This window comes from Hylobates moloch, unplaced genomic scaffold (genome assembly GCF_009828535.3).
Source record: "Hylobates moloch isolate HMO894 unplaced genomic scaffold, HMol_V3 SCAFFOLD_5, whole genome shotgun sequence".
NCBI lineage: Eukaryota > Metazoa > Chordata > Mammalia > Primates > Hylobatidae > Hylobates > Hylobates moloch.
In genome coordinates, this window is record NW_026652280.1 from 90,657,582 (window position 1) to 90,684,982 (window position 27,401).

A 27,401-nucleotide genomic window follows, 5' to 3' on the forward strand; every position below is an offset into this window, starting at 1 on the left:
TGGGGTTTTGCTGAGCAGTATCTAATAGGTTTGACATCTCTTTATTGTAGCCATTTTCAGTAAAATTAAATGAGACCACGGATCCCGATAAAAAGCAGATGCTTGAACGGATTCAGCACGCAGTGCAGCTTGCCATGGAACCACTTGAGAAAGCTGTGCAGTCCAGACTCACGGGAGAGGAAGTCAACAGCTGTGTGGAGGTGAGGCTTCACACATCTCCCAGCCAGCCCTTTCGGGTCAAATGTCGGGCCGTGCATAGACTGATCTGCGTGCACAGATTGATTCCACAGATTGTCTCAGTGGAGGACATTCTGTGTCTCCTGTAGCTCCACTGTGGCAGGTGGCCCTGTTCTGTGGTGGCTGAATCAGTGCCCCTCCCCTCCCACACCCTTTTGCCGCATTTCCTGCCCCATTTCCTGGGTGCAGAGCCTGTGCCACTGGAAGGAGACTCAGGATCCACACCCTCCCACCACTTCCATCAGATAGGCAGCAGGTGCACCTGGAACATGGGGAGGCAGCCTTCTGTCGACGTGTTCCAAGATTCTCCAGCGGACTTTCCCCACACCAGCTGGAGAAGGAGGAGCAGGGATTAACATTGAATTGAGCATTGAGGGCTGTGGGTACCTACTGAGCTTGGGGCCTTCATGTTGACCAGCTCTCCTGTCCCTGCCAAGATCTCCTTCAGACACAGGGCAGAGACCTGGGTGCAGAGGGGACCCTGCCCTCTTCCTGAGGCCTTTCCCTGTGGCTGACGCCCTGGACACAGTCAGGAAGGCCTTCTCCTTTGTGCCAGCGCCGCCTGCTGGTCACCCTTTAAGAACTCGATGGAAAAGAGAAGAGACGGCTGCAGCTGTGCGTAGAAAAAGAGGCTCCACTTAGGCCGCAGCCCTGCCTTCCCTCACCACTGCCCTGGCCCCACCTCAGTGACGGGGCAGGGAGTCTGTGTCTGCCCTTCGCCAGCATGTTTCTTTCTAGTTTGGTCTCTTCTGTGTCCTGACTCAGCAGATCGCTTCGTTGCGCCTGTTTCCAAACTTCATGGAAACGCTCCGTGTGTGTAGTCATCAGTGTGCTTTCACCCAAGCTGTGCTTCTGGGACGGACCCACATGTGGTCGCTGTCACTCCCTCAGTGCCTGCCTGGGGGCCGAGCTGTTTGCCTGTTCTCCTGGGATGGGCAGTTAGGTTTCCTTCTTACCAACAATGCTGCTGTAATTTTTTCCCCAGTTGTTCCACTAATATTCTTTTTTTTTTTTAATTGTGGTAAAACACACATCATAAGAAATTTACCATCTTAGCCATTTTTAAAAACTTTGTTTTTGTAGAGACAGGGTCTTTTTGTGTCTGGTTTATTTTGCCCAGCATAGTGTCCCCATGGTTGACCCATGCTGTAGCGCATGTCGGACTCTGCTTCCTTCCTATGGCTGAATGATACTCTGTTGTATATAGATGGGCCATATTTTGCTCATCCTTTCACCTGCCCATGGACACGTGGGTTGTTTCCACCTTTTGACGATGCGAGTAATGCTGCTATAAACCTGGGTGTACAAATATCTGTTTGAGTTCCTGCTTTCACTTCTTTTGGGGATATACCCAGAGTGGAATTGCTGGCTCATATGATGATTCTATTTTTTATATTCTGCATAACCACCGTATTGTTTCTGCAGTGGCTGCACTGTTACACATCCCCACCCATAGTGCACTAGGGTTCTGTTTTCTCCACATCCTTGCCAAAGCTTGTTATTCTTCATTTTTTTCATCCCAGTAGGTGTGAAGTGGTATACTGTGGTTTTGGTTTGCATTTCCCTAATGTCTAGTGATGTGAAGCGTCTTTTCCTGACCTGTGACTTGTTTTGTGTTGTCTCTAGGTGGACATTTGCAAGTTTCTTTAGGCCATATACCTGCAAGTGGAATCGCTGGGTTGTGTAGGATATATGTGAGTGACTGTGTCGGGGGTTCCCAACACTGCCCACACACTCTGGGGTCCTCTAGAAGGACTCATGAGACTCGGCATCGAGTTATCATCTCGTCTAAGGTTTGTAACAGTGACACAGTGAGGAGCAGAAGCTCAGATGGAGTCTTCAATCATCCATGGGCAGGCTGCTGAAGCTTCCTCCCTCCCTCCCATGAGGGGACACAGCACACTGTCCCCCACCAGGAAAAAATGCAGCCACATGTGTGAAATGTCCCTCCCTAGGGAAGCCCGTCACATAGGCACTCTCTGCCTGGCACATGCCACAATTCCCGACTCCGCAGGAAGAAAGCTGGTGTTCCACCTGCATAAGCCACAGTGTTTGTTCAACAGCCCATGGGGGCTGCTGCCACAGAGCTGGGTTTCCCGGCCTCTTAGCACAGGGGACATTTCAGCTCCTGGATGCCAGCTAATGGCCAGCTCTGCAGGCAGGCCTTTCTCAGGTGGCAGACACAGACCTGCTAGGCTCACTCTTATCTTCATAGTAGCCATATCAGAAATGTCTATATGGCCAGGCACAGTGGCTCACACCTGTAATCCCAGCACTTTGGGAAGCCAGGGCAGGAGGATCACTTGAGCCCAGGAGCTCCAGACCAGCCTAGGCAACATAGTGAGACTCTATTTCTACAAAACATTTAAAAATTAGCCCAGCATGGTGACGCGTGCCTGTGGTTCCAGCTACTGGGGAGGCTGAGGTGAGACAATCACCTGAGCCCAGGAGTTTGAGGCTGCAGTGAGCCATGAACACACCACTGCACTCCAGCCTGGGCAGCAGAGTGAGACCCAGACTTTTAAAAAAAAAAGAAAGAAAGAAATGTCTATGCAAATTTCTTCTTCTACCACATTTCGGGTGTGCTGTGTATTTGCACATACACTCGCATTTGTATTGTTGGATGCTTCCCTTTCATCAGTCAATGAATGTGAAGTGCTGATTGCTGTGGTTTGAATGTCCCTTTTTCCAACCTCTCCTGAGACTGAGCATCTTGTCACATGCTTGCTTCCAGCTGTGATTCTTTGCCCCCATCTCTCCCCCTTTCCCATGAGGTTATTGGTCCTTTTCTTACTGTTTTGTATCATTCTTATGTCTTCTGATACTAATTGCTATGATTTGAATATTTGTCCCCTCCAAAACTCATGTTGAAACTTAATCCCTAGTGTAACAGTATTAAGAGGTAAGGCCTTTTCAAGGTGATCGGGTCAGGAGAGCTCTGCCCTCACGAATGGCTTATCACAGAAGTGGGGTAGTTATCATGAGAGTGGGGCCGTTACAGAAGCCGGTTTGACCCTCATGAGCCCCCTGGCCATGTGATGCTCTGCGCCACCTCGGGACTGCAGAAAGTCCCCACCAGCAAGAAGGCCCAGAACAGATGTGGCCCCTTGACCTTGAACTTTCCAGCCTACAGAATTGTAAGAAATAAATTTTCTTTAAAAATTACCCATTCCCAGGCCGGGCGTGGTGGCTCACCCCTGTAATCTCAGCACTTTGGGAGGCTGAGGTGGGCAGATCACGAGGTCAGGAGATCGAGACCATCCTGGCCAACATGGTGAAACCCCGTCTCTACTAAAAAAAAAAAAAAAAAATTAGCTGGGTGTGGTGGTGCGTGCCTGTAATCCCAGCTACTTGGGAGGCTGAGGTGGGAGAATCCCTTGAACCAGGGAGTCAGAGGTTGCAGTAAGCCGAGATCGTGCCGTCGCACTGCAGCCTGGCGATGAAGCAAGACTCCGTCTCAAAAAGAAAAAAAAAATTTTTTACCCATTTCTGGCCAGGCACAGTGGGTCACGCCTGTAATCCTAGCACTTTGGGAGGCTGAGGCGGGCGGATCACCTGAGGTCAGGGGTTTGAGACCAGCCTGGCCAACATGGCAAAACCCCGTCTCTACTAAAAATACAAAAATTAGCCGGGTGTGGTGGCGCACGTCTGGAATCCCAGCTACTCTGGAGGCTGAGGCAGGAGAATAGCTTGAAAGCAGGAGGCGGAGGTTGCAGTGAGCCGAGATCACACCACTGCATTCCAGCCTGGGCAACAGAGTAAGACTGTCTCAAAAAAAAAAAAAAACCAGAACAAACAAAAAAACAGAAAACAGACTAAGACACGAATTCATCTCTGTTACATGTTGGGTCTCTATGTGTTTGTGTCTCTTAATTCTGTTCTGTTGGTCAAATTGGCCAGCCCAGACCAGGTGCAGTGGCTCGTGCCTGTAATCATAGCACCTTGGGAGGCCAAGGCAAGAGGATCCCTTGAGCCCAGGAGTTCGAGATCAGCCAGGACAACATAGTGAGACTCTATCTCTACAAAAAGTTTAAGAATTTAAAATTTAAAAAATTTATAAAAATTGCCCAGTCCTGCAGGAGTATCACGCTGTCTCTCATAGGTATCTGATGGGTAAGAGGCCCCATCTTGGTTTTGTCGTTAGGTGTGTTTTGAAGCCTCAGCTTGTCAAGTTCCATGTAAGACACTGTTGGGATTTTACATGTTGTATCTAAGAACCATCTCAGATCCAGTTTGGCTGTGTTGATCCTCTCTAGTCTTTTTGTTTTATCAGTTTTTGTCCATTCTTTATTACTTCTTCTTTTTTCTTTGGATTTATTCTGTTTTTCTTTGTCTCACTTAGCACTTTAGCTCATTTTCTGATTTAAGAATTTAAGGCTATACATTTTCCTCTGACTGTTTTTGCTGCAAAATTTGACATCATTTACTTGTGAACAATTTCTAATATCCATTTTGGATTTTTTAGCCCAGGAATTATCTAGAAGTAATTATCTAAAAGTTAATTATATAGAATTACGTAGAAATTTTAAATTTCCAAATGGATGGTATTTTTTCATATTAACTTATTGTTATTCACTTATAACTTAATTACCCAATGGTTGGAGAGTATGGTCTGTCCCAAGCTGGATCTGTGAACAGAGACTTGTGTTGTGGCCCCTGTGTGTGCTGGTTTCTGAATGTTCTCTTGTGCTTGAGAAGATTTTGTTTAATCAACTAGTGCACAGTTCCTCATGCCATCCACTTAGCTGTACCTGTTGGCTGTGTGGTTAATATTTTGTGTGTCTTTGCTAATTCTTCCTGCTGGCTTAGCCTATTCATACAGTTTCTTAAAAAACAAAAACAAGAACCAAAACAAAACTCTGCCTCTGATGGTGAATTTGTCTGTTTCTCCTTATTTTTTCACTTTTTAGAAAAAAAAAAAAGTTCTTTTTTTAGAGCAGATTCTGGTTCACATCAGAATTGAGAGGCTATATATATATCCACTACCCACCTCACCATCACCTCCCCCAGTATCTGCACCCACCAGAGGGTACGTTTGTTACAGTCAGTGAACCTGCACTGAACGTCATTACCCTGAGTCCGTGGTTTACTTTAGGGTTCACTCTCAGGATTGTACATCCTATGGGTTTGGACAAATACTTTCTCGTATCCACCATTACAGTATCACACAGAATAGTTTCACTGCCCTGAACATCCTCTGTGCTCCAGCTATTATCCCTCCCTCTCCACCCCAACTCCTGACAACAGCTAGTCTTTTTACTGTCTCCATAGTTTTGCCTTTCCCAGAATGTCACATACTTGGAATCCTACAGTGTTGTAGCCATTTCAGATTGGCTTCTGTTTGAGGTAGGGGGAAAAATTTTTTAAACAGAATACCTCACCTCTGATCACCAAAATGTATAGGGATTTATCCCTCACCCAGCCCACCTCTGCCCCGATAATCAGTCAGTTCTCTAGCAGGCATCAGCTGGGAGTCCTAAAATTTAATTCATTTCCAACATAGTCTGCCAGGAGGCAGCATCAGATCTGACAGGTTGAAGGCTCAGTCCCATAAGACTGTCCCCCAGATCAGATGCCAACTGAAAGTAGTAGTTTGTTACCTATACTTCTGACCTACCAGTTATTGGCCAGGCGCGGTGGCTCACGCCTGAAATCCCAGCACTTTGGGAGGCCGAGATGGGCAGATCACGAGGTCAGGAGATTGAGACCATCCCAGCCAACATGGTGAAACCCCGTCTCTACTGAAAATGCAAACATTAGCTGGGCGTGGCGTCACGTGACTGTAATCTCTTCCACTCAGGAGGCTGAGGCAGGAGAATTGCTTGAACCTGGGAGATGGAGAATTGCACGACTGCACTCCAGCCTGGTGACAGAGCTAGACTCCGTCTCAAAAAAAAAAAAAAGAAAAAAAAGAACAGAGTGCACTGTTATATTTTGGAATGCTTCCTTTCCCTTCTTGCTATTGGAAACACAAGGGGATTTTTCTCCAATATTCACTGTGAGAGCCTGGTCAGGTTCCTAGAGGTAAAACTCACAAAAGCGTGGGGTCCCCTATGACTGGGTCCCTGGAGTTTTCAACTGTCTGACTTGCCTACAGCAATCTCAGTTACAGTCCTGGTTTTCCTCCCCCAACACTGGTTCCCACAGAGTTTTCAGCTTAAGAGTCTCTGCTCTGGTAAGTTGTGATTCTCTGTCTTCTCCTGTTGGTCTCTCCAGTTTGGGGGGCAGTGGTTTGCCCTATGACCTTACTTCTCTTATGGATCTAAGAAGAGTTGGTTTTTCAGTTTATTCAGCTTTTTACATGTTAGGTAGAGTGGCAACTTCCAAGCTCCTGACTTACGTGCAACTGGAAACCAGAAGTCTTTTATCATTTTGTATTTATGCATTTTGATTGTTAATCTGTATGCTTGACCAGCAACATTGAGTATTCCAGTCCTATCATCAGGCAAGTTTTAGAAACGTTATCTTAGAAGTATTGGTGGGAAGCAGCTTTTGTCTGTCTCGAAGTGTGTATATTTCCCTGTTTGTTCAAGGTGGTTGCCGTCTTCTGGCTTCCATTGTTGGCTGTTGTTGAAAACATCGGCTGCCTTCAAATCACTTTTCTTTGATCGGTAAATATGTCTTTTCTATCAGGCGCATTATAAAAATATTCTCTCTTTTCAGTTTTCTGCTATTTCACTAAGACATTATAAGAGATTTGTTTTCACTTATCCTATTGGATATTTTGTGTGCTTCCCGGGACTGGATTGTTGCATGGGTTTTGAGAAATTCTCAGATGTGTCTTCAAGTATCACCTTTACTCGATTCCCTCTCTCCTCTCCTCTGGGATGCCAATTAGATGTGAGTCTCATCATTTCACCTCATCCTTCTCCGTGTCTCCTAACCTGTCTTTCATAAAATTTTCCTTCTTGTCTCTATTCCATTTTGGATGACTTCTTCAGTTCTGTCTTCCTGTTCACAAATTCTCCTTCAGACAGGAAGTGAAACAGTCACTCATTCTCCTTCAGACAGGGAGTGAAACACAGTCACTCAGTAGTATAGGTAAGACTGTTTGGCTTGTTAATACATTTCACCTCTGCAGGTTCTGTTTGCTTCTAGTTTCAGATCTACCTGGGCCACTTTTCTGGCCTCTCGCTGCTTGCTATTGTGTATCATCTGTGAGTCCGTCCTTATTTCTTTAAGCCTGTAATACTTACTGGATTTTATTATGTATCTGATAACTCTTCCATGTGAAGTGTCCATCTGTTTGTCATTTCCGCTGACTCCCATTCACAGTTGCTCATGTTCTTGGGCGTTTGGTGACCTCGATTAGGATGTCAGTTCTTGCTGGGTCATGACCTTGGCGATCCTGAGGGCCAGGATGCACATGTTTCCCTGTACTTGGGGCAGGCCCATGTTTGCTTCCTGGGCAGCAGACTTGGCAGCCTTTGCTCCCCAGAGTGCACACCCTGCTTTTGGTGCTTGTCTGCCCACTGGATGCCCCACCGTGATGGGGAGGGTGTGCTCATTCCTGCAGACGTGCCTTACCACTTGCAGGCCTGCAATACATTAGCACATCTGTTTGATTCAGGAGCTGTAGGCAGGGATTGCATCAAGAACCTGGCCCACGTGGGCCCTGTGCCCCTTCTCTGTGTTGTGGCTTCTCTGTCCACCCTGTGTCCTCACTGTCTGCCAGGCCATTTTCCTACACTTTTTCTCTCCAGCCTTGGTTCTTTGCCCCCCCATTCCCGTAGTAGGCCACAGACCATCTGCTTGGTGCCACACCCTGTCCTAGGTCCACGTCAGTACATTCAGAACTCTAGGTCCCTCCAAGGTAGGTGGAGGGTAGACATTTCTCTCTTCTGACATGAGTGCAGTTGGGGCGTGTCTCATGCCTAGACTGTGTCTGTGTGTGTGTGTGTGTGTGTGTGTGTGGTCAGGACCTGGGTCACACAGGTGCCATGTTTTGCTGGGATTGGTGGTTTTTCGTCCCATTCCATGGTGTGTCAAGTGGGATGGCATCTTCAGTCAATGGCATCAGGGAGATGGGGCTTTTGAGACCTCCGGGACCAGTGCCCTGCCTATCTCTCCTAACCTCTGGCTGTCTCCGTCGTGAATCTTTTCCCAAATGCACCAAGGGGTTGTGCTGTAGGTGACACAGTGTGTGCTCCTGCCCAGCCTCTGCCCATAACCCTGCCCTGCATGGCCCAGGTAGGCTGCACATGCTCACCAGGCCCACCTTGGCCCTCCCACCTCTTTGTGCCTCTGCACCCACGGTCTCCTCGGCTCTGCTGCTCTGAGTTCATGTGAGACCTGCCCATTTGTAGAGTCTTGTATTTGTCCCTGCCGAGCCAGTTGTGTGAGCATCACAGTCTCCCTAGGAGACGGTGGCTCTTCACAGATCAAGGCCAGCACCTTTGAATTCAGGGCACTGATGGGCTCACACCAACTGCATGAGATGTGCTCATGTGAAGTGTGTGGCCCACTCCTGGATTTTTGTTTCTTTCTCTTCAGGTGTTGCTGGAAGAAGCCAAGGATTTGCTCTCTGACTGGCTAGATTCTACACTTGGCAGTGATGTGACTGACAATTCCATCTTCTCCAAGCTGCCCAAGTTCTGGGAAGGGGAGTTCCACAGAGACATGGAAGCTCTGAACGTAAGTGTCACAATTGTCTTGTGCTGGCTGTCTTGCGTGAAGGGCCCGATTTCTAAATTCCTGTTTTGGCAAGGCCAGCTCAATTAAGTGGCCAAGTCAACATTGAACTTGAGTTGAGGGGCATAATGGGCTTTTTGTTTCATGAATTGGTAACGTTTTTATGGAGCGTGTGGTTTTCAGAAGGGAGATCCCAGGACTTTATCATGTCTTGCACAGGTTCTCCCTCCAGATGTCTTAACCCGGGTTAGTGAGTATGTGCCAGAAATCGTGAACTTTGTCCAGAAGATTGTGGACAACGGTTACGGGTAAGCACAAGGGCCCTCCCGAGGGAGGGAAGGGCTGCAGAACATCGCACAGGGAGGAGCTCCCCAGCTCTGAGTCTGAGTTTGGGAAGCAGAGGAGTGGGTGTTCTGGGGCTGCGTAGCTAGAAGTCCCCAGCAGACATCCTCCTACAACTCTGGGCCCCACCCAGGGGCTGAGGAGCATGGGTCTGCACTGTCCTGGGGGCCATGGTGAGAACCTAACCCAGAATCTGCTGGGAAGCTCGGCAGCCAAGACCGTTGGTCATGGGGCCCCAGAGCTGCATAATGGTGAGCGTGAATACTGCTGGGCCTTCACAGACATCAGTGCCATTGCATGGACATTTTGAGAGTGCTAGTCCTGGTGTCATATCCCGAGGGAGGGTGCATTTCATCAGCATCTATCACTTGGCTATGATTTTAGTGACTTTTTGTTGGCGAATCCATCACACACTTCCCTGGCCCGTATTGTCTCAATCTCCAAAGTAAGCATTTTCAGAAATGGCCAACAAATGGGAATGCAGACAGGAACCCGGTTATCTGTCTGTAGTGCTCAGCACTGTACCGTGCCCCTGCTCCCAGAGACCCACTGTGTCCAGCCTCAGATTGCTTCCCTCCCACAGGAACCACACAGGCTGGATGAAAGAGAAATAAGAGTTTGTGACAGTGCCAGGAACGGGGTAGACTCTTAAGCAGTAACACTGCTTCTCTCCCCACTTAACACAAACTACTGTAGCATAAGAGCCTGTGCCAAGCTGAGAGGCACAGGCAAGCCAAAGCTCGGAGAGGACAGGTCATTCCAGACTGGAGTAATCTGGAGTGCTTCGTGGAGGCCAAGAGCCTCAGCTGGGCTAAGCTGATGGGTAGAGTGTGGACATTCAGGGAAAGGCGAGGCCACACAAGAATGAGGACGGCAGCAGCCCTGAGCAAGGCAGGGTGGGAGCTGCATGGGTCACTGGACGCCAGACAGAGGGACGAGCTGCCCAGGGCAGGCAGGCTGCCTCCGCAGCGGGATGGGCCCTGGTGTCCCACTCAGTCCACGCAGCTGATACGGTTTTCAGTGGCCACCACAGAGAGTAGATAGGCCACAGATTTCGTGGTTTTATAGCCCTACTTTATTTTGTTACTGTCATCCTGCTGAAACACTTTTGGTCTGTTAGATTCACCCCACCCAATTCCTTTTTTGTTTTCCAGCTATGTCTCCAGTGGGTCTGTCTACTTTGATACAGCGAAGTTTGCTTCTAGCGAGAAGCACTCCTATGGGAAGCTGGTGCCTGAGGCCGTTGGAGATCAGAAAGCCCTTCAAGAAGGGGAAGGTGAGGAGGGCATGCCTGAGAGCACTGTGGACTCTCCCTCCTGGCCCAGCCTGGGTTGTGTTGACTCTGCAGGCCACGGAGGCTGCACTGAGCCCACCCCTCAGACTCTTGGGAACAGTGCTTTTTCACCTGAAGGAATTTTAGGAGTTTTCTACACTCACCATTATGCAGCTCTAAGACCATGAAATGTGTTTTTTTAATTGATATATAATAATTATGCAATTTATGGGGTACATGTGATATTTTAATACATGCACGCAGTGTGTAATGATCAGGGTAATTAGGATGCTCATCACCTTAGACATTTATCTTTTCTTTGCATTGGGAATGTTCCAGATCTTCTAGCTATTTTGAAATATACAACAAATTTTTTGGTAACTGTAGTCGCCCTACTGTGCTATTGAACACAAGAACTTATTCCTTCTATCTGTGTGTTTGTGCCTAGAAACCAACCTCTGTTCACTCCCTCCCCCTGACCTGACCCTTCTCAGCCTCTGGTGACCACTGTTCTACTCTCTACCTCCTTGAGGTCCACCGTTTTTTAGCTCCCACATAAGGGAGAGAACGTGTGCTATTTGCCTTTCTCTGCTTGGCTTATTTCACTTAACACAATGTCTTCCGGTTCCATCCATGTTGCTGTAAAAGACAAGATGTCATTTTTTTATGGTGCGTTATTTTTTAAGAAACAAAAGACAGTAAACACGGTGCTGTTCTTGAGAAACACAGTGGCCCCTGGGGCCTGCATTCACAGGGCTGGTGTTTGCTGGCTGAGCATGTGAGGTTTAGGGGGATTGTGGGGTGCTGGGATGTGTGCCAAGTGATGCATATTTGACAACAGCCTCTGCGCCCAGGTGGATCCAAATGCTTCAAACCCAGATATCAGGCTTTTTCTAGACCAGGCAGAATTATATTGGGAACCCTTTCGTTGGTGTTTTCTTCATGTCTATCCCTTAAGTGAATCTGGGGACACATCCACAACAGGCAAAGTTGGAAGCCTCCCTGCAGAGTGGGGATCCCCCCAATGTGCCAGGGCACGTTCTGCACCCCACCCCGCCTGCCCTAGTGTTTCTGGAAGACAGTTTGGCCATAAAAATGTTCATACTTTTATCTAATTTTAGGCTCTATTCTAAAGAAATATCAGAACCTAAAATAAAGGTGCAGTGGCTCACGCCTATAATCCCAGCACTTTGGGAGGCCGAGGTGGGTGGATCACCTGAGGTTGGGAGTTCGAGACCAGCCTGGCCAACTTGGTAAAACCCCATCTCTACTAAAAATACACAAATTAGCTGGGTGTGGTGGTGCATGCCTGTAATCCCAGCTACTCAGGCGGCTGAGGCATGAGAATCACTTGAACCCGGGAGGCAGAGGTTATAGTGAGCCAAGATTGTGCCACTGCACTGCAGCCTGGGCAAGAGAATGACACTCTGTCTCAAAAAAAATAATAATAATAATAAAATAAAACCAGACAACACAGACTGAAAAAAGATAGAGATAGCCAGGTTAACACATAAATATCAGACTCATGGCATTTCAGGCTCTAGGTTTGTGGGAGTAGAGGGGTGGATTTGTGATGATAAAGCGCCTCAGCTCTGAGAGGATGCAGCCTGGGCCTCTGTGGACCAGAAGCCTCCACAACCCTAGAACCAGAGTGGACATGCCCACGTTTCGTGCACTTCCCAGGAGTTGACAGATCAAGTAGGCCAGGAATTAATACGGATATGAAAGGTTTGAAATACAGTTAACAGGCTTGGTTTGAGAGCTGGGAACTTTGCACTCAGGAATTAAAGAGCATCCTTTCCTTCCAAAAACACAGAAACATATGCCAGGCCACAGAAAGATTTCCACAAATCTCAAAGAACAGTTTTCAAGGAGACCTCATTCTGTCAAAGAGACCTCATTCTGTCATCATGGAGCAATTGTATTAGATAAAAACACTTGGCTGGACATGTCGACCCACACCTGTAATCGCAGCACTTTGGGAGGCCGAGGCAGGAGGATCGCTTGAGCCCAGGAGTTCCAGACCAACCTGGGCAACATAGGGAGATCCTCTTTCTACAAAAAATTTAAAAATGAGCTGGGTGTGGTGGCACATGCCTATAGTCCCAGCTACTTAAGAGGCTGAGGCAGGAGGATCACTTCAGCCCAAGAGGTCAAGGCTGCAGTGAGCCCTGATTGTGCCATTGCACTCCAGCCTGGGCAACAGAGCAAGACTCTGTCTCAAAAACATTAACAAAAATGTTTTTTTTAAATAAAAAAGATACCAACACTGACAGGATGGACATCTAAAGTGTACAAACTTGTCTGGGGGGTTGAAATCATGCTCCTGGATAACTCCTAGGAAAGAAAACCACAGTGGGAAATAAGGGGTGTTTAAGCAGAACAGCAGCAAAGGTGCCACACACCAAATCTGGAGAATGCCCCTAAAGCACCAATTAGAGGAAATTGATGTTTTTAAATGTAGTTATTAAAAAACAAAGATTGAAAATAAGTGAGCTGCTGGGCGCAGTGACTCACACCTGTAATCCCAGCACTTTGGGAGGCCGAGGCAGGCGGATCACGAGGTCAGGAGTTCGAGACCAGCCTGGCCAATGTGGTGAAACCCCCATCTCTACTAAAAATACAAAAATTAGCCGGGTGTGGTGGCGCATGCCTGTAGTCCCAGCTACTCAGGAGGCTGAGGCAGAAGAATCGCTTGAACCCTGGAGGCGGAGGTTGCAGTGAGCTGAGATCATGCCACTGTACTCCAACCTGGGTGACAGAGCAAGACGCCATCTCAAACAAAAAAAAAGGAAGTAAGTGAGCTAAGCAGTCAGTCAAAAAGCTGGGAAAGGAACAAGAAGAAGTGGAAAGAAATAGGAGGAAATAAAGTAAAATCAGAGATTAAAGAAACAAACAATTGTAAAAGCCAAAAGCTGATTCTTCTCAAAAAATAATATAGAAAAACCCTTAGCAAGTTTAATTAATAAAAGTAGAAGATTGAAAAACATATTAGGGCTGAATTATAGCTCATGCCTATAATTCAGCACTTTGGGAGGCCAAGGCAGGAGGATCACTTGAGGCCAGGAATTTGAGACCATTGTGGGCAATGTAGTGAGACCCCAGCTCTACAAAAATTTTAAAAATTAGCTGAGCGTGGTAGCATGCACCTGTAGTCCCAGTTACTCAGGAGGCTGAGGTGAGAGGGTTGCTTGAGCCAGGGAGGTCGAGGCTGTAGTGAGCTGTGATTACACTCTTGCACTCCAGCCTGGCTGACAGTAAGATCCTGTGTGTGTGTGTGTATGTATGTTTGAATAACAAGACAAAAATGGAATATAACTATGGATATAGTAGAGCATTTCTTAAAGTCCTTAGAGGAAGCCGTGAACAACTCACACTGCATTTGGCACTTAGATGCCAGGAAGGAACTGGCAGCACATGGGAAAGGTGGGAGTGGTAAGTGGAGCAGTGCCCTCAGGTCACATGGTGAAGGAATGTTCTGGAGGCAGCTAGAGCACACTGACTCACCACTTTATGATGAATTTTGCTATCTGGCCCCATCTAGGCTCTTTTTCTTAAATACCATTTATTCTTGGACCCATTTTCTTCCAGAATGACTTCAGCATTGGTTTAAGTTCCAGGAAACAGGAGTAGAATCTAACAGCCAATACGGAGGACCGAAGAGGGACATGGACTTCCACCCCTCCACAGTCAGTGATCAGACCTGGGCACATGACCTCCCCCACAACCTCCCCCCACCACAGGGAGTCATAAGGAGTGTAGCCTTAGCTCTGTGCAGTCATGTGCTCCTCACTGTGGGGACTCTAATGGTAGAGGAAAAGGGGAGAGGTGATGCTGGGGCCCAAGTGGTCCTAGATGATGACAGCTCCTCACTCCACCAAGTAAGATGACCCACCAGAGGCAGATGGGCCATGCAGACCACTCAGGAAGGCACGTGGCAGGAAGGCCTAGTGCAGGGAGGAAGCTCCCCCAATGGGAGAGAACAGGACCCCGTTGTGCTGGTATGAACATGCTTGTAGGGTCAAAGCTAGAAACACTCACTCTGCCTCTGGGGAGAGAGACAGGAAATGAAACCAAGAAGGAAAACTTGAAAGAGATTGTGTTGTAACCATAATAGGTCTGTTGCCCAATGCACACTGAGTCAGTGTACTGGGATACCAGGGGTTGCCGCAGAAAAAGTGTAGTAATTGTATGGTGGACAAATGGAGATGGGAGGAAACCTCAGATCCGCCTCCCTGAGAGATTTGGGGAGGGGTTTTTAATTGCTCTGGACAGGTGATGGGGATTGCCGGTTGCTGGGGAAGCGAGGGGTGAAGTCATGGAACAGGGAGGTAAACCACATTTCTGTGACGAGTCATTCCTTGGTGCAGGTCTTCAGACCAGTTGGCAACAGCTGTCCTGCTGGAATTCAGGTTCCGAAAAATACCTTAAGCAGTTCTTGGTAAAAAGGTCCAGGATTAGAGATTCTATCTCTAGGAACAGTGGTGGAGCAGGTGGTCAGCGTGCTATGTGACTCTCAGAGCTGCAGGGAAGCGGGTGGACGTGCACTGCACCTGGCCAGTGACCAGCCTCATCATTCTGCCTACAGCCTGGCTTGGAATTCTCATTAACCCTATGAGGGCAGTTGCAGTGTGACGTTTGCTGAAGGATAGGGTGTTTGTGGGGAGGGTCTTGTGTTCTCTGTTATAAATTTTTTCAAAGTGTATTTTTAAAAAATCAGATAAAAACTTTCATGAGTAACTTCATAATAATGAAAAATTAAAAACGTAAATGTATATTTTCTATCAAAGAGCATCTAAGAGAGAATGTCATGGGCCATATCAAATTGTGCTTTTGCAAAATTGTCAATGGCAGAACAGTGAGGAGGTAGATGGAAACTAGGACAGCGGCCTTCCGTGTTGGTGGATAGATCTGGATATTGCTTGCAGAGGTTTTCTGTGTGTTTGTTTTTTAATCTGGGAATCAGTATACCAAAATGGTAACAGTAGTAATTCCCAGGTTAAAAGATTATGGCAATTTTTTTCCTAGTTTTCTTTTTTTATCTTCCAAATATTCTACATTTAGTACATATTTTATAATCATGAAGTTGGTGTTTAGAAAAATATATTTAGCAGTGCTTTTCCTCTTGACTCTGTTTCTCAGGGCAGCTTAGGTCTGTTGCCTGATTAGGCACCTGAAAAGTGGATTTGTTACCTGGAAAGATCTCACTGCAGCTTCTTCAAGGTCACCTGAGTTAGAACCCTAGATGGAGTCTGTTCTTCCTCCACAAGGGGGTGACAGCACCTAAGGCAGCCCTTGGACCAGGGACCAGGAAAGGCTGCAGCAGCTGGGCAAGACCTGGCGTGGGTCCTGGCAACCTTGCGCCTAGAGCGAAGGCCTCTGCTCTGCCCATTCATCGAACAAAGGGTGATTCTCTGTGTGACCTTTGGACTGGCTCACAGGTTTCTGTGTTCACAGCAGCTAATCCTTTCCATTGGTCCCACATGTATCGTTGACAGAAATCTGCAGTGATGGTGCATTCCTTTTCTGGGGACTCAGACTGTCTTCTACCCTGAGTGTCAGGTGGCTGAGTGTCACCGAGTCAATGCATGGAATTCACCAAGGGGTTATTTCTCATCCCTCCGGCAAGGCATAGACAGTCTTGTTTTTGTTGGCCAGGTGATCATTGGCTTTGTCCAGGAAATAGAACTTGTGCCAAGAGCAGTACTCGCCTTTTCTTATGGCCTTCCTGGGCTATTCTTTAGTTTCCTTCACCTTTTTTCCCCTTATAAATACACAGAAACAGCAAGTGTCCCCTTCACCACTGCACTGCCGCCGGGTTCCCTGCAGTAGTACACAGCAGCTTAGCTGCGTCCTTGTATCCCCTGGAACCCATAAGCAAATAGTTGTGCGGGCCCTTGACATATTGACCCCACCCGCATGAACCAGGCAGGATCCCTGAGCCATGCCCCAGTGGGCTGCACCACTATGTCACCTCCTAGCTTTAGACCAGGGTGCTATCACTTGTCCTAGACATTGGTGGGCTAATGCCGTGAGAAGGCAGCAGGAAGGTGAATGTCTTACGGAGACCCTAGATGTGGCCTCAAGTCAGCCAGGTATATAAGCTGGTGACTTTGGGGATTATGAACTGTTTTGTAAATCTAGACACTGGATCAACACCAGAATCTGGTAATACATAGTTAACTTGAAGAAGTGCTTGAGCCAAGTTAATAAACAGAAGTTAGTCAGAAGGACTGGCCATTAGGCACCCAGGATGGCCTTGAGTGAGACATGTGGGTCTGTGGGTGCTGCTGAGTGACCTTGCCTGGCATCCCTCATGTCTGCAGGCGACCTGAGCATCTCTGCAGACCGGCTGAGTGAGAAGCGCTCTCCCAACGACTTTGCCTTATGGAAGGCCTCTAAGCCCGGAGAACCGTCCTGGCCGTGCCCTTGGGGAAAGGTGAGTGAGTGGCCTAGAAGGTGTGGGGCTTGGACAGGGGCACTGGCACCAGCCACACTCTCAGGCCCCCAGCAGAGGGCCGCTCTGTGTGTGAAGAATGTTGTCACTGGGCCAGAGCCTGGTGCTGGTGCAGCACAGGCTGCCTGGCCCTAGGGACCTGGACATCATGGAGACTCCCTGAGTCTCTGGACAAATCACTTCCCTCCCGGGATTTCTGTTTTCTGGTCTGTAAGTGGAGACGTGATCAGAGTAGACATCCATGGAGGCTTCTTGGTTCTTGTGTTCTGTGAATGTGAGTATTCCAGGCCCCAGGGTGTAGGGTGCCTTCTAATCTTCTCGGTGACAGCAGTTCTTGACTGCAGGGTACCCCAGGAAGGGGCGTGACCGTCTGCAGCTGTCAAGGGCTCAGAGGTCTGGATGTAATTCAGTAACTTCACCTAAGCCTTAGCCTACATAGAACTGGTTTATGAACTTCACCAAAGAAGGCTATCTTTAGTTTTTTGTTTGTTTGTTTTTGTTTTTTTTTTATTTTATTTTTTATTTTTTGAGACAGAGTCTCACTCTGTCACCAGGCTGGAGTGCAGTGGCACGATCTCAGCTCACTGCAACCTCCGCCTCCTGGTCCTGGTTCAAGCAATTCTCCTGCCTCAGCCTCCCGAGTAGCTGGGATTACAGGCACACGTCACCATGCTCAGCTAATTTTTGTATTTTTAGTAGAGACGGGGTTTCACCATGTTGGCCAGGCTGGTCTTGAACTCCTGACCTCGTGATCCATCCGCCTCGGCCTCGCAAAGTGCTAGGATTACAGGTGTGAGCCACCTCACCCAGCCTTCCCTTAGTCTTTTCATGTGTGGGATTTAGCGCTTGTTCCAATAAAGTTCAGAGGATTTAAGGGCCATCAACTTGGAGTGATAAGTTATAAAGTCCTGGACAAGCAGGTAGGCTGGTCAGTCACTGTGTGTTCGGCTTTCTCCAGGGTCGCCCGGGCTGGCATATCGAGTGCTCGGCCATGGCAGGCACCCTCCTAGGGGCTTCGATGGACATTCACGGAGGTGGGTTTGACCTCCGGTTCCCCCACCATGACAACGAGCTGGCACAGTCGGAGGTAGGTAAAAACAGAGTCCCCTTGTCAGGTGCAAGAGCACAGTGTTCTTGCTGCAGTAGAGGAAAAGTCAGCCCAGGCCTCAGAAGGGCCTCTCTCACTAGAACTTGACACCTTCATCAGGGTTTGTGGGTGGAATCTGAACCTTGATCATTTAGTGTGGTTTCCGCATTGACAGCCTGGCCTTTGGCAACAGACTAGCCTGGATTTGAACCAGTTGTGTTACCTGCTGGCTTATTAACCTGGGCTGTCCTTCCAAGCCCCGCCTGCACCACCTAGAAAATGCAGCTCCTGCCTGTGGACAGCACCAACAAGGCAGCAGACAGTGCAGGTGGCAGGAGGCGGCCCCAGTAACACATGACTGTTGACGTCTTTTGTCTCTTTCCACACAGGCCTACTTTGAAAATGACTGCTGGGTCAGGTACTTCCTGCACACAGGCCACCTGACCATTGCAGGCTGCAAAATGTCAAAGTCACTAAAAAACTTCATCACCATTAAAGATGCCTTGAAAAAGCACTCAGGTATACGCTGGCTTCTCCCACAGACCCCACCCACCTTCTCATAGATATGTAATGGCTGTAGCACTCGGGAGAATAAGGGCGTTGCTGTCTTGTGTCCCCCCGCAGCACGGCAGTTGCGGCTGGCCTTCCTCATGCACTCATGGAAGGATACCCTGGACTACTCCAGCAACACCATGGAGTCGGCACTTCAATATGAGAAGTTTTTGAATGTGAGTCCCCAGCCCTTTCCTGGAGGTTGGTGGAGCAGCCTCCCCTGCACAGTGGGCACCTTGTGCAGTGGTGATAGGTGCAGCAGCCTCCTGATGTCTCTAATGGAGACCAGCACATGGGTGAAAGCACCTCCATGCTAGTGGGTATAACAGGCTCAGGGCCACTCCTGAAATGGCCGATGGCTCAGCAGAGTGGATGGAGGCCTCGTCCTCCTAGTCACTGCAGTGCACATCCTTCTGACTTGTACTTTCCACCAAATGAGCATCTGTAAACCTAAAGCAAGAACACGTTTCTGTCAAAGAAATATCTTTTCCTTTCTTTCTGACCACTTGCGTAATGTCAGTGCATTCTGGTCTTTCAGATTTTTACCAAAAATAAAATCACAGCAGTAGAACAGTTTTATCAGATATTTCAGGATGGAAAAGTTGCCTAAATGCTGTTAAACTGATTTTTCTAACTTCAGGAGTTTTTCTTAAATGTGAAAGATATCCTTCGCGCTCCTGTTGACATCACTGGTCAGTTTGAGAAGTGGGGAGAAGAAGAAGCAGAACTGAATGAGAAGTAAGGTGGTGCCTTTTCTTTGAGGTTTTCGAGCATGCCCATGTTCTATGCCTAGCCTCGTATCTTGGCCACCATGTGTCCTGGACTGTCGGGGAAGGGCTGGGGACACTGTCGTACATTGTGCAGAATTAATTCAGGGTAGGCGGCTCCGCTAATGGGAGCTGCTCTGGTTGTTGAAGTGCATGGAGAATTTCTTTTTTGTTTTTTCTTTTTGAGACGGAGTTTCGCCCTTGTTGCCCAGGCTGGAGTGCAGTGGCGTGATCTCAGCTCACCACAACCTCCACCTCCCAGGTTCAAGTGATTCTCCTGCCTCAGCCTCCCGAGTAGCTGGGATTACAGGCATGCGCCACCATACCCGGCTAATTTCAGATTTTTAGTAGAGACGGGGTTTCTCCATGTTTGTCAGGCTGGTCTCGAACTTCCGACCTCAGGTGATCCGCCCACCTCAGCCTCCCAAAGTGCTGGGATTACAGGCATGAGGCACTGCGCCTGGCCGCATGGGGAATTTCTATGGTGTGTTATCAGGTCTGACTTCACATTCCTTCCTCTTTGTTGCTCAGCTTTTATGACAAGAAGACAGCAATTCACAAAGCCCTCTGTGATAACGTTGACACCCGCACAGTCATGGAAGAGATGCGGGCCTTGGTCAGTCAGTGCAACCTCTATATGGCAGCCCGGAAAGCCGTGAGGAAGAGGCCCAACCAGGCTCTGCTGGAGAACATCGCCCTGTACCTCACTCATATGCTGAAGGTAAGCCAGGCCCTAGGCAGGCGTATCCCTCAGCCTGTGTGGACACAGGAGCCAGGCCCCAGGCAGGCGTATCCCTCAGCCCATGTGGACACAGGAGCCAGGCCCCAGGACTGGGAGAACAGAGGCCTCTGGTGCCCCCAAGTGCTGTGCCTGGTGCCCAGCACCTCTGAGACATGGAGACATGCTTCTGTCCTCTTTGGTTCCTGGTGTGCTTTTCATGCGTTATAAATAACACCCATAAGCGGGGCACAGTGGCTCACGCCTATAACCCAACACTGGGAGGCCAGGTGAGTGCATCACTTGAGCCCAGGAGTTCAAAACCAGCCTGGACAACATAGTGAGACCCCATGTCTATAACATATATTAAAAATTAGCCAGGGATGGTGGCACACACCTGTTGTCCAGCTGCTTGAGAGGTTGAGGTGAGGGGCTCGCTTGAGCCCAGGAGGTTGAGGCCACAGTGAGGCGTGATTGCACTACTGCACTCCACCCTGGGCAACAGAGGGGAGACCCTGTCTCAAAAGCAGACAAAAAGAAGTAACATCCATATAGTTGTCCCTTACTCAGAGCTATTTCTTTCCTTTGCCTCCGTTTCCCTCTACTCCCATCTTGGAGTTTGAAAAGCAAAACCAGGCCGGGTGCTGTGGCTCACCCCTGTAATCCCAGCACTTTGGGAGGCCGAGGCGGGCGGATCACAAGGTCAGGAGATGGAGACCATCCTGGCTAACACGGTGAAACCCCGTCTCTACTAAAAAAAAAAATACAAAAAACTAGCTGGGCATGGTGGCGAGTGCCTGTAGTCCCAGCTACTTGGGAGGCTGAGGCAGGAGAATGGCATGAACCCGGGAGGCAGAGCTTGCAGTAAGCCAAGATGGTGCCATTGCACTCCAGCCTGGGCGACAGAGCGAGACTCCATCTCACAAAAAAAAAGAGAGAAGCAAAACCAGGGACAAGGCCTCCTCTCTGAACACATCCTGTGCAGAGCCCTTCCCCGCAGTGCACCTTGAAAGGCCAGCAGGGCCTGGACTCAACTCCCCTCCCCTCTCCTCCTCTTTCCTTGTTCTTGGGCTCCAGTGGCTTCTGGCTGAAACAGAGCTGGAGAGCGTAGCTGTGAGTCAGGGCCATCCTGGAGCAATGAGGGCACCCTCAGCCTCGGGTTTCTGGGGCTCCTGGAGCTGCTGCTTCCATCTCTTTCCTGGTCTTGGGGCACCCCCTCCTGTGAACGAGGAACACAGCTCCTGGCTGCTCGCCACATGCCGCCTTCATCTTGTCGCAGCTTTAGGTCCCATCTGTTTCTTTTCCTAGATCTTTGGGGCCATAGAAGAGGACAGCTCCCTGGGATTCCCGGTTGGAGGGCCTGGAACCAGCCTCAGCGTGAGTAGCATGCAGGGTCCTGCCCTCTGCACCTGCTCCCTCCCCACTGCCTACCCCTCTGTGTCCCTCTGAACTGCCCCTCCTCTATCTGCTCACCCACACCAGACCCTTCTGGACAGCGCCTTGGGCTGAATGGCAGTTCTGGCTCTGAGAGTGCTAAGTGTGGTCAGCTGCCCTGCCGGTGTGGAGGGTCTGCTTTGGTTGTGACTGTTGGTTTGGGGCACTTTGCCATTGTGCTGTCCCATGAGCTTAGTCTTGGACCCCAACTACATAGGCCACTGCTTATTTGCATTTTGCTGCAGCCACTTGGCATCAGGAACTCCCACGTGACCTCATCACATATACTGACCTGTATTCAGTAAATGCTTCATCGAAAGGCTGCAGAGTTCACAAACAGCACAGAATTTACACTGATGGGGAGATAGCCACTGTCTGCCTCGGTCCCCATGGGGCTGGGCAGATGCCCTACCTGGCCCAGTCCTGACGCTGAGCCCAGGTCGGTCCACATGGCCTGAACCAGAACCCCCTGCCCCAGAGCTGTGGCCCACAGGTCAGGGGGAGGTCATCCCATAGAGCCTCCTGTCCAGTGGGTTTGTGTGGTGAGAAAATCCATCCAGAACACCCTGGCTGTCCGTTGCTGGCTTCTGTTTGCAGTTGGCATGTGAGCAGACACACACTGTCAGTCATATCCCTCTGCTGTGAACCCCCGTCCCCTCTGACTTGCCCACAGTCAGGCTTCTTAAAGATGGACTTCCACCCACTCCCAGGTCAAGAATGCTCTTTAACTATTCGATTAGAATGCAGATCTAAATATTTAAATATAACAACTGTAATTTTAATTAAAACAGGAGCTTAGTACAAAGTCAAAATGCAAAACCTTTTTTTTTTTTTGAGATGGAGTCTCGCTGTCCCCCAGGCTGGAGTGCAGTGGTGTGATCTCGGCTCACTGCAAGCTCTGCCTCCCGGGTTCACGCCATTCTCCTGCCTCAGCCTCCCAAGTAGCTGGGACTACAGGCGCCTGCCAACACGCCCGGCTAATTTTTTGTATTTTTAGTAGAGATGGGGTTTCACCGTGTTAGCCAGGATGGTCTCGATCTCCTGACCTCGTGATCCGCCCGCCTCGGCCTCCCAAAGTGCTGGGATTATAGGCTTGAGCCACCGCGCCTGGCCGCAAAACCTTTTTAAAATCCTGTTTCCTAATGACAAGTGGTGTGAAGAGCCCCCACGCAGATAAAGCTTACAGATGCTCCCCCAGGAACCGACTTGCAAAGAGAAAACAGTCCGTGTTGTAAGAAGTCCTGCCAGAGCACCTAGCCCATGTGCCTGGTGCCTTTTGCCAGCCTTAGCACTAGCTAGCTGTTGGTGTGGTGTTTTTGAGACTTCCTGATATGAACCTCTTTGGTGCTTTTAAGAAAACCCACATAGCTTCTTTGTTCTTTTGCGCAAATGATACTAAGATATTTATTTTCTTTAAAAACAAAAAACCAAAACACACCTCCTGGGTAAAAGTCAGCCTGCCTTTGAACTGCAGTGTTTTTCATCTTATCGGCTGCTGTGGTTGTGGGGGTGCCTTCAGCGTGCTGTGGACACGCATCCGCATCCCCCAAGCAGCCTCGTTTGGCCTTTGCAGTCAGCTGATTGGGAAGAAGCAGCTGCAGCGAATGGTGAGCCTGCTGGCAAAACGTCCTGTGCCCACACATCATGGCCATTTGACGTTCATGGATTAACTTCCAAATCCGAATGGTTTTAGGAGCAAGGGAGGCAGCTCCTACATCTTGTACCACCTCAGTGTCGCCACGTGGCCACCTGCTAGCATGCTCAGGTGGGGGTTGCAGCCCCAGGCGTTCTTGAGACAGACACCTGCAGCCATTCTGAGAGTTCCCTTCCAGTGCCCCTAGGGCTGGAACTGAGCCCAGCAGTGCGGTGAATACCTCCCTTTCTGTCCTTCCCCAAGGCTTATCTGGGCTGGCTGTGTGGTGGCTGGAGATGTAGATCGAAAACCCCCAAGAAGTCCAAAGTTCAGATGCAGAATTGGGTCTCAGGGAGCTTGGCTTAGACCCCAGGGCTTGTTAGCCTGCCCGACTTTTGCACTTGCTAAATTTGTGTGTTTCTGTTTTTGAGACAGAGTCTCACTCTGTCACCCATGCCAGTCCCTGCCCTGTGTTGTGGCCGCTGAGCTATTATTCAGTTATGAATATAGGAGTGTGAGCAGCTCTCAGCAAACAAAAACTCTTCTTTCCACAGCTGGAGTGCAGTAGCGCAATCTCCAGTCACTGCACCCTCCGCCTCCTGAGTTCAAGTGATTCTCCTGCCTCAGCCTCCTGAGTAGCTGGGACTACAGGCATGCACCACCATGCCCGGCTAATTTTTTTTTGTATTTTAGTAGAGACAGGGTTTCTCTATGTTGGCCAGGCTAGTCTCGAACTCCTGACCTCATGATCCACCCACTTTGCCCTCCCAAAGTGCTGGGATTACAAATGTGAGTCACCGTGCCCAGCCAACACTTGCTAATGTTTTTATTTTGGTTATTGAGCTGCTGAATCGGCTGAGGGGCAGGGAGCAACCTTGCTCAAAAGCCTAAAACCTTTTCTGTCCTATTAAGAAAAGAGAAATGCTAGCCCAGCGTGGTAGCTCACACCTGTAATCTCAGCACTTTGGGAGGCTGAGGTGGGTGAATTACCTGAGGTCGGGAGTTCGAGACCAGCCTGACCAACGTGGAGAAACCCTGTCTCTACTAAAAATACAAAATTAGCCAGGCATGGTGGTGCTCACCTGTAATCCCAGCTACTCGGGAGGCTGAGGCAGGAGAATCGCTTGAACCTGGAAGGCGGAGGTTGCGGTGAGCTGAGATCGCCATTGCATGCCAGTCTGGGCAACAAGAGTGAAACTCCATCTCAAAAAAAGGGGGGGAAATGCTTTGGGAGGCCAAGGTGGGTGGATCACGAGGTTAGGAGATTGAGACCATCCTGGCCAACATGGTGAAACCCCGTCTCTACTAAAAATACAAAAATTAGCTGGGCGTAGCGGTGCGTGCCTGTAATCCCAGCTACTCAGGAGGCTGAGGCAGGTGAATCGCTGGAACCTGGGAGGCGGAGGTTGCAGTGAGCCGAGATCACACCATTTCACTCCAGCCTGGTGACAGAGCAAGATTCCATCTCAAAAACAGGGAAATGTAGTAGAAAGGTTTTTCTATCCTGCGGCCGCCTCCCCAGTGTTACTGTGGGTAGTGAATCTTAGTGTAGCTGCTAATGTGCATGTAGATAGTAGGTACTTAATGGAGATCATTAATCTTAAACAAGTGTATGTGTGACCACAGATCAGACGAAAGCACGGCCCGGGAGCCGCCAGCCTCAGCATAGGTAAGGCCCCAGCCTGGGGAGTGATGTCCTTGGGCCCCTTAGGAAATAGTCCCTCCCAGAGATGGCCCCTCTGAAACCATAAAGACAAGCTGTTTCACAGCAGCATATCTGACCTGAGAAAAGCAGGGCCTGTCAGCAGCTGGGCAGAGCGGCTGCAGACCCACCTGCTGCAGTAGAAAGGAAGCTCACTTCATGCTTTCTGGCCTGAGAGTCTGTGTGACTCGCACACCTAGCAGGGACCGCGTGTCGGGGACGAGAGCGTCCAGGCTCTGGGATGCTGGTCACAGCTGTAGTGTGCACAGCAGCACTGCCCATGCCAGTCCCTGCCCTGTGTCGTGGCCGCTGAGCTGTTATTCAGTTATGAATATAGGAGTGTGGGCAGCCCTCAGCGAACCAAAACTGTTCTTTCCACAGCTGGAGTCCATAGTCATGCCCTACCTTCAGGTGTTGTCAGAATTCCGAGAAGGAGTGCGGAAGATTGCCCGAGAGCAAAAAGGTGAGGACCAGTTGCTGGAGAGAGTGTGGGAGCAACTCCCCTCACTGGGCTCCCCAGACTCGGGCTTCTCCCCCGAGGCACTGTGGTATTTGGGCCAGATCATCCTCTGGGAAGGCTGCCCTGTGCACCACAGGGTGTTGAACAGCATCCCGGGCCTGGACCCACCAGGTGCATTAGCACCACACACCCCAGTCACCACAGCCCCGCATGTCCCTGCAGGGCAGAATCCTCGAGTGAGCGCAGCTGAGTGGGCACTGGGGACCAAGGATGTGACATGATGGGCCAGGGTTGATTTGCCTCTCCTTCTCTGAGCTGAGGCAGAATGGTTGGGCCCTCTGACCAGCCCAGTCACCACCTGCCCTTTGGCTCACACTGGGGCTTATTTTTGTTCCTGGTGACCTGGTAGGCTGGGTGCGCTGAGGTGTGGCTCGTTCCTGCTGCAGAGTGGAGCCGAGCTGCAGCTTCCAGGGTTCCCTTTTCTGCTCAGGCATGCTAGGCGAATGCTTGAACTTGGGGTTCACACAGTGGCCCCTCACTGTCCATAAGCAGCCGTTCCTTCATCTTTTTTTGTTCGTTTGTTTGAGACGGAGTCTCACTCTGTCTCCCAGGCTGGAGCGCAGTGGCGCCATCTCGGCTCACTGCAAGCTCCGCCTCCCGGGTTCACGCCATTCTCCTGCCTCAGCCTCCCGAGTAGCTGGGAATACAGGCGCCTGCCACCACACCCGGCTAATTTTTTGTATTTTTTTTTAGCAGAGGCAGGGTTTCACCGTGTTGGCCAGGATAGTCTCGATCTCCTGACCTCGTGATCCACCTGCCTCGGCTTCCCAAAGTGCTAGGAGTACAGGCGTGAGCCACCGCGCCTGGCCATTCCTTCATCTTTTGACATTTCTGAGATGTGTGTGGTTTAAGACTTAGAAAGTGCTGAATCTGAGCATTCATTTTGACGGCCAGTTTTAAGAAGGTGTTAAACACAGCAACAAGCAGCGTCAGGCAGGCCTTTGCTTCTTCCTCTGAGTGGTTCTGAATTGGTGAGTAACAGTACAGCTGGGAACGCACACTGAGGACTTAGGATGTGCTGGGCCCTGCCCACTGCTTTCTGCACATTGCCTTATTTACCACCATGATCTTCCAAAAGAGGAAAGCAGAGCCCTGGCTGGGTCACACTGACCTCGAATGCTACTCCATCACCTGCTGTGCTATTCTCCCTCCCCAGGGGGACTCTGTGTGGTGGGAAGTCTGACCTAGGATCCACCTGGTCCCCATCTGTGCAGAGCCCATCATGGAGGGCCACAGTGGGGCAGCATCCAAGCAGGGCATGCTGAAGACAGAGCAGACAGAGACCCAGCAAGCCTCTAGGAGAAGCTGCGCCTTGAGGGAGGATCAGGAAGCCTGGGTGGGTGGAGGGGCCGAGAGGCGGAGGAGCCGAATCTGGGCCTGTTTCAGGCAGGGGACAGTGGAGCAGGAGGCAGGAGGGCAGGAAAGAGTTTCAGGAGCTCGGAGCTCCACAGGCTGCAGGACAGAGTGCAGGACACTGGGTGAGAGGAGAGGCTGGCCGGGCTGCTGGGCTGCTGGGCTGCCACAAGTGCTCTGGAGAGGGGCCTGGGCCTGACCGAGCCCATAACAGGCAGCGGTGGGTGCACTTGACCTGACCAGATAAGCACCATCGCCCCTCTCCAACACCTGATGCCCTCAGCATTTCAAAGCACTGGAATCAAACTGAACCAAGCCTGGACCAGCCCATTCAGGACCAGCACAGGGCTCTCCAGCAATCTTGGCAGCACTAACTTAGCGACATTGCTAGGGTCATGGGCTTGGGCAGACCATTCTTGGAGGCAGCCTGGGCATTTCCACCTGCCTTCTGGGGGACATCGAAGGCCGAGCCTGGGCCCCGGCTCCCCAGGGTAATACAAGACTGTGCATGTGGCCTTGGCTTCCCTGGCATGCCACAGCCCCGGGAGGGCGCTGAAGGGGGACTGGCCAGGCACAAGCTCCTGCTCGGTGGCACTGACCAGGACAGGGCTTGCTCAGGCCTGGAGAGTGGCACCAGCCAGCCAGTATTGGAAGTAGTTTGGTTTTGCTTTCTGTTTGCTTTTCACTTTTGTTTT

The 27,401-nt window shown here is 49.9% G+C and overlaps 1 protein-coding gene across 8 annotated transcripts in view; it reads left to right on the forward strand.

Annotated features, from left to right (window-relative positions):
• The window catches only part of CARS1 (cysteinyl-tRNA synthetase 1), a 55,662-nt gene that overhangs the window by 19,237 nt on the left and 9,024 nt on the right, over positions 1-27,401 (forward strand). For 6 of the 8 annotated variants that reach the window (XM_032153782.2, XM_032153781.2, XM_032153780.2 and 3 more), the window contains 12 exons: positions 51-200; positions 8,731-8,871; positions 9,088-9,176; positions 10,365-10,486; positions 16,810-16,922; positions 17,899-18,027; positions 18,417-18,546; positions 18,652-18,755; positions 19,220-19,317; positions 19,878-20,067; positions 21,373-21,441; positions 25,215-25,296. In XM_032153782.2, the coding sequence (XP_032009673.1) occupies positions 51-200; positions 8,731-8,871; positions 9,088-9,176; positions 10,365-10,486; positions 16,810-16,922; positions 17,899-18,027; positions 18,417-18,546; positions 18,652-18,755; positions 19,220-19,317; positions 19,878-20,067; positions 21,373-21,441; positions 25,215-25,296 (1,417 nt within the window). Of the gene's footprint in view, positions 1-50; positions 201-8,730; positions 8,872-9,087; positions 9,177-10,364; positions 10,487-16,809; positions 16,923-17,898; positions 18,028-18,416; positions 18,547-18,651; positions 18,756-19,219; positions 19,318-19,877; positions 20,068-21,372; positions 21,442-24,757; positions 24,801-25,214; positions 25,297-27,401 lie in introns of all 8 variants that reach the window. The other 2 variants (XR_009213585.1, XR_009213586.1) reach the window with 2 other exon arrangements.